The 6,298-nt window shown below is 37.8% G+C and overlaps 1 protein-coding gene across 1 annotated transcript; it reads right to left on the bottom strand.

The window, feature by feature from the left end:
- Positions 1 to 319: 319 nt before the first annotated feature.
- On the bottom strand, positions 320 to 1,208 carry LOC108236333 (histone H3, embryonic-like). The gene has a single exon (XM_037974643.1). It carries the CDS (start codon positions 653 to 655, stop codon positions 320 to 322), a length of 336 nt encoding a protein of 111 aa, XP_037830571.1. The 5' UTR covers positions 656 to 1,208.
- Between the last annotated feature and the right edge of the window lie 5,090 nt (positions 1,209 to 6,298).

Below are 6,298 nucleotides of genomic sequence, written 5' to 3'. Positions count from 1 at the left end.
GGTGGGCCCATGTGGAAAAACCTCAACAACCTGTAGCCAAACCTCAACAACAAAGGTTTGTTGCATCATACCTCAAGCCTTCCTTTGCTTAGGTGATCTCTTTCAGTGTAATCAACAGAACATAAAGAAAGCAAAGTTTTTACTTAATGACTCTTAATTTTCATTGCATCATTGTCCTGTTGTGTAACTGGCATTTACATAATGATAAAGCAAAACAAACAAACAAAATACAATTCAATTCAATTAAAAAATACTTTATTAATCCCAAAGGGAAATTAAATGTTGTTGTAGCTCATTATCCTGTTTCGTTAACGAGTTGTTATAGATGCTGATGGCTGTGGGCAGGAAGGATCTCCGGTCGATCTCTGGCCTCCTGCAGAGCCATGACAGCTGAGCTCTGAAAGCGCAGGTAAGTCTTGAAGTCCTGGGCGATCTCCTGGACCCAGTGCTGGAAGGGCAGCTTCCGGATGAGCAGCTCAGTGGACTTCTGGTAGTGGTGGATCTCCCTGAGAGCCACGGTACCGGGCCTGTAGCACTGAGGCCTCTTCTCTCCGCCGGGGGCCGGGGCGCTCTTTCTAGCAGCTTTGTTGGCGAGCTGCTTCCTGGGAGCTTTACCTCCGGTGGATTTGTGGGCGGTCTGCTTAGTTGTGGTCATGACTGGACTTCAGGGGATCTTCACGTTTACCACTGAAGAGTGAAAGATGTTAATCAGCTACTCCTGGTTGTAAAAAAAAACAAAACACCTTGTTGTTATGGTTACGCATCATAACAAATGTCCAAAAGTAAAAAGGTTTCAGTAAAAAATCCTTCAGCTGCACAGCATCTGATAACAGAGGAAATAATCATCCAAAAAAGCAATTTACATCTAGAAAAACAAAAAATTACAGCTTTCAAAAGCATTATCTCAGAATTATTGTAACAGAGCTACTCCAACAGCAGCCACCTTGAGTGGCACAATTCTACAATAATATAAAAATAACAACTCAAAATAACATTTGCTGAAGTTTAAAACACACCCAAGTTACAGCAATATACATCACATGTTTTTCCATGTACTTAAAGCACCACAACATATTCATTAACTCCCACAATAAAAAAATGTTAGAAGGATGGTTTTCTTCCATCTGTTCAAAATCACTCAAATTAGAGACATTTTGTCACAAAACAATACAAAAAAAAAAAAACTGGCCCATGCATTTATCACTTCTCAGCTGGACTAATGTAATTCTTTCCTATCTGGGTGTCCAAAAAACTTTCCTAAAAAGTCTTCAGTTGATCCAAAATGCTGAGTTCTGATGAGAGTTAGAAGTAGTGATCAGTTTTAGTTTCTTTCTATTGGCTCTCTGTACAATTCACAATAAAATGTAAAATCTTATATCTAACCTCTCAACAACCAAGCTCCAATTAATATTAAACATCTTATTGTTCCATATTTTCCTAACAGAGCACTTTGCTCTCAGACTGCAGGTTTACTTGTGGTTCCTAGAGTTTCTAAAAGCAAAACAGGAGGCAGAGCTTTCAGTTCTCAGGCTCGTCTCTTGTTGAACCAACTTCAAGTTTCTGTCTGAGGCTGACATCCTGTCTACTTTAAGACCAGACTTAAGACTTTCCTTTTGGATAAATCCTATAGTTAGGGTTGGCTTGGGTTTCCCGAGCTCTCCTTTATGCTGCTATAGGCTTAGACTGCAGGAGGACAAACTGACAACATCATTTCCTCACTCTGCTGATGTCTCTACTCATGCAGTTATTGCTATCATTAACCCCCCNACACGCCCCCCACCCCATAGAAACTACACCTGGACCCATTTTTCATGTTTGTCTATCTCTTTCCTGTCCTCTCAACCTCCAGTCAGTGGAGGAAAATGGCCGCTCATTCTGATCCAGGTTAGAGGTTTATTTTTGTTAATTTTTGTTAAAAACAAGTTGTTCCTTTTCACTGTCACCAACATGCTGCTCAGGATGGGGGGGGGGGTAGGGTCAAATTGGCATTGCATAATGTTCTATCTGTGAATTTATTGTATTATAATAGAAACTACGTTGATTGTAGTTTAATTTTGAACCTGGATCTGAATTAGATTTGGTTTTTTTTTCTTTTGCATAGTTCCCTGAGATGGTTTTTGTTGTGACTTGGTTCCATATAAATAAACAGTATTTAACTGAATTTGTATTTGTGTAAAGAACACAGTACATATTTTGTGGTTTTCTTGTAAACATGCCTGTAATGCTGTGTTGTATACTCCTGATTATATAGCTGTGGCAATGAACAGAACAAAAGCACGTTTGTTTCACTTCTGATTTAATATACTGACTGCTTTGTTTCTCTGTGCAAAAAGATGCAAATCAGAAAGAAGAACATTGCAATCTGTCAAAAGAATTCAAAGTCGTAAAGCTTTCTGATATTCCACATTGACATGTAACCAGATTTGAGCCTGGTTTTATAATGCTTCTTTCTAAGCAAACTGATCATTTTACAGCCCCTTGCAGCATCAAATCCTTCTCTCAGATCTTGGTTGGATAAGAGAAATCGTCTTGTCTGACTTTCATTTAGTCTATTTTTTTTTTTCAAATGCAGAAAACATGCAAGGCCCACATACACATAAAATCTGACTGAATATGCCACTGGTCTGCCTTTTAAATCTCCCACACTATGTGGCAGAATAAGTCAGACTCAGCCTACCTGGGGGAGGCATTGATCTCACAACAAGAGGTCGAAAGAGAAAAAACAAATCTCTCTGTGTGTGTTTGAGTGAAAATAATAAAAAAGAGAGAGAAAGATATAGAGAGAAACAGAAAAGAGAAGGTGGAGAAGAAAGGTAATTCTCTATGCAGTAAGAACAAGAAACAGACAAAACAAAAAAAAAAAAGACAGATCAAAATATAGTCAAGGGAAGTAGAAACAAATGCAGAGAGAGGGGTAAAGAAATATTAAAATGAGTATTTACACTTGATGTGTTCTTTCATCACCCGTGCCATGCATTTCAGTGTTAGAAGAGTTCTGATCCCTGCCAGCTCTACAAACACTTTACACATTCCCCTGTTTCTAAGGCAAGCAAAAAACGGAGGTGTTAAAGTTAACAACACAAATTATTTAGATATGTCTGTGATCACAGGTAAAGCTGTCCAACAAGGCTGTGAAAGAGTTCAACTTGTCTCTGCATCTTAATAATCTGAAAACTGCCAGAGGATCCCTCAGTCAAACAGAGCAATCCTTCTAAATCACTAAGATAACACCCTTACAAAGAAAACACAGCCTTTTCTAGCAGCATCTGTGCATTATACAACTAGTAAAACCAACCCACCTACTGAAAGCCGGTTACATGCTGCCAGTTAAAAACCTAGTATCCTTTGAAGGAATACATATTGCCTGCTGCCTTTTATGCCAGTGTTTTAGACTAAAATCACCTCATGTTGAGAAATGACAGAGTGATCTGTTGGTGCTCGGAGTATCTGTTTCCAATGTCCCTCAGCTACTGTCACACCAAATTTTAGCTCAGTATCTGTAAAATTCACTCAGTTATAGCCATTTTTTAAGGGGAAAGGCTAATCTGTTGTAGATGTACAGGCAATAATTATTTTCTGATAATTGAATTGAAACTCAGTGGTTAATGAGATATTTTGCTAACAGACTAACAGGGTTGACTCTAATAGTTAATGCCAAGATTTTAATTCAATTTAACTGAAAAAAAAAATAAGAATGTCAATTTATTAGCCAATAATACCAAAAAGAAAAAGGTTTTTTCCCCAAAAAAGTGTAAAAAATATCCTGAATTAATACTTTAAATAGAGAGTTATATATATATATATATATATATATATATATATATATATATATATATGGAAGCAATAAAAAGTAAGGGAATGCCACATTTCTTCCTCTACTTAAGTAAACTTTCCAGACCTTTAGAGAGAATTATTGATGCAGTGAAAGTTTTGTCACAAAGTTCACCTCAAGCCAATGAAGAGAATGTCTTCAAAGTCACTGCAGTTGGTCCACAAGCCACTTCGAGCAGGTGACTTTTGTTGGAAAGGTTAGGAAGCAAAAGCTTAACGCTGTTAAAATTCTCTTCACCCAAAATCCGTCTGTCCTCGCCAACAAAGGCTGAATGGTTCTGCAGAGGAAAACCAACAAAATGATGTTTTTAATCTTACCAACCTGCATGGAGTCCTCTTTGTTGTTCATCACATTAAGAAGCAAATGACTAGATGTAAGACAGTGTACCACAGAGGATGTGTTTTTGGAAAGTCTGTCTAAGGCTCTCTTCTAAGAAATTAGAATAACAATTCTTTTAACTTTCTTAACTGATCACCCGACAATCAGGCATGCAGTGACTGGACAATCAGTGTGCACAGATGATTAGTTTCTCCTCAGAAGCCCTTCCACAGTGGAAATAGTCTTGATACAACCACTTAAAAATCATTAAGATTTAACCAAAATGTGCTGTTTAGTTTGTCCCTGACAAACCCTCACAGTGCATCAAAGTAATGCAAATGTTTTCAGCTGAATTTCCAGCTTTAAAGCTAGATTGCTAATTGATGATGTGCAAAAGCAGCTACCGCATGAATTATTCTGCAGATAGAGCTGTATTCCTTTAAACACTAGAGCTGACAAGCTTCCCAAAGACATTAGTGAATCAAAAGCCTAGCATTCCCTGAAAAAATGCAGTTCACCTGCTAACTTTCATGCCAGTTTTAAACTAAAATCATTTCACGATGAGAAGGGATGGAGTTCTAGCAATCTTGGTCAAACCTTGTCAGTTACTTTAAGCGTTATCTAATGCAACATTGTGACATATGTTAACACTGTGAGGGGGGAGATGTCTATCAGCTACTACCACACCAAATTTAGCTCAGTATTTGTAAAAATGACTGTTATAACCATTTTTGTTTCCTAAATTCAGTTGCTTGTGGTAGCCATCATGTATCAGATTGACTCAAAAAGTACACAGTAGTTAATGGCAAAGTTTTAAAAACAGATTTTCTGTGACTAGTTATTCCTTGAAGTATTTGTTGGGAATGACTTTTAGCTTCTACTACACCAAATGTTAGCTTTATATATGTTCAATTGACGGAGTTATAGCTATTTTAGTGTTTGACAAAATCACTACTCTGTGACAGCCCTACTGAATGGGGTTGACTCTTAAAGTCAATCAGTCGAGATGTATATCCAGCTATTACTTGTCTGAGAGTAATTAACCAGTGGTTCATGATATATTTTGACAAAGCTACAGACAAATGAACAAACACAAGCATACACAAAAGCACATTTTATTCTAAAAATTAAGTGTAGTGTATAGGCATTAACACAAACTCTAATATATTATCTCATGAGTGCCCAAATGAACCCAAGACACAATTAATTTCTACCACACCACCATGTGATCCACTGGGAGAAAACCCTTTCTCCACAATCACGTAACCTACAGAGACAGAAAGGCCACAAGTGATAGAGATCTTTAAGTTTGACAATCCCATTACTGGATCATTGTCAGAGTCTGACAAAAGCAAAGCAAATATACACAGAAAGACGGAGGGGAGGGGAGTGTTGATGAGCAGGAGATTGGGTGGGAGCAGACACAAAAAGAGAGTCATACGGGAGAAATGGAGGGAAGCAGAGGCTTCCCCTGTCACCATCTGTAGTCTTGTGGAGAGCATAAATCCTACTATCTGTGTCATGCATACTGTACTGCTGCTGCCACTGCATCAGAGATCATCTGTGCTCACACACACACACACTCACAGACGGACACGGCACACTTAATGTCTTCCACCCCTCTTAGCCCCATCTGTCTATGTCTGTTCTTCTGCTCTTCCCTCTCATGCACAAATAAACACTGTTGTCGCTTTGACAGACACAAACAAACATACACACCAGCAACTGAGAATACTGACACATGCAACACAATTATACTTACTTTACATTTTACATTGTTTTTCCCATTTTCTCACTCTCACCTTTTTCTTTTCTTTTACTCATCTCATTCATTGTTAAACACTGTCTCTTCTCTTCAGCATCACAATCAACCCTTTTTTCTTCATCATCTTTCTTCATGTGTTGCCATCTATTCGCTTCATATTTTTTTCATATTTGCAGTCATCCTGCAGTGTCCACCACTGCCTCTATCTTCAGTTTATTAGTGCCAAGCATGGCACAACCACTCTTTTCACTTTGCAGCTCTCCTGTTTGTTGTCTTATCTTCTAATGTTTTTTATTATTATTTCATTACTAACTTGTTTTATATCCATATTTTTTGTTTACATATTTATATTATAACTATCATTATGTGTAACCATTCTTTCA

Source organism: Kryptolebias marmoratus, linkage group LG3 (assembly GCF_001649575.2).
Source record: "Kryptolebias marmoratus isolate JLee-2015 linkage group LG3, ASM164957v2, whole genome shotgun sequence".
Classification (NCBI taxonomy): Eukaryota; Metazoa; Chordata; class Actinopteri; order Cyprinodontiformes; family Rivulidae; genus Kryptolebias; species Kryptolebias marmoratus.
The sequence above is the reverse complement of the archived record's forward strand: the minus strand, read 5'-3'. Positions and strand labels throughout refer to the sequence as shown.

Bases quoted from the DNA above. Each gene is read 5' to 3' on its own strand.
- LOC108236333 (XM_037974643.1), bottom strand. From the start codon at position 655: ATGACCACAACTAAGCAGACCGCCCACAAATCCACCGGAGGTAAAGCT.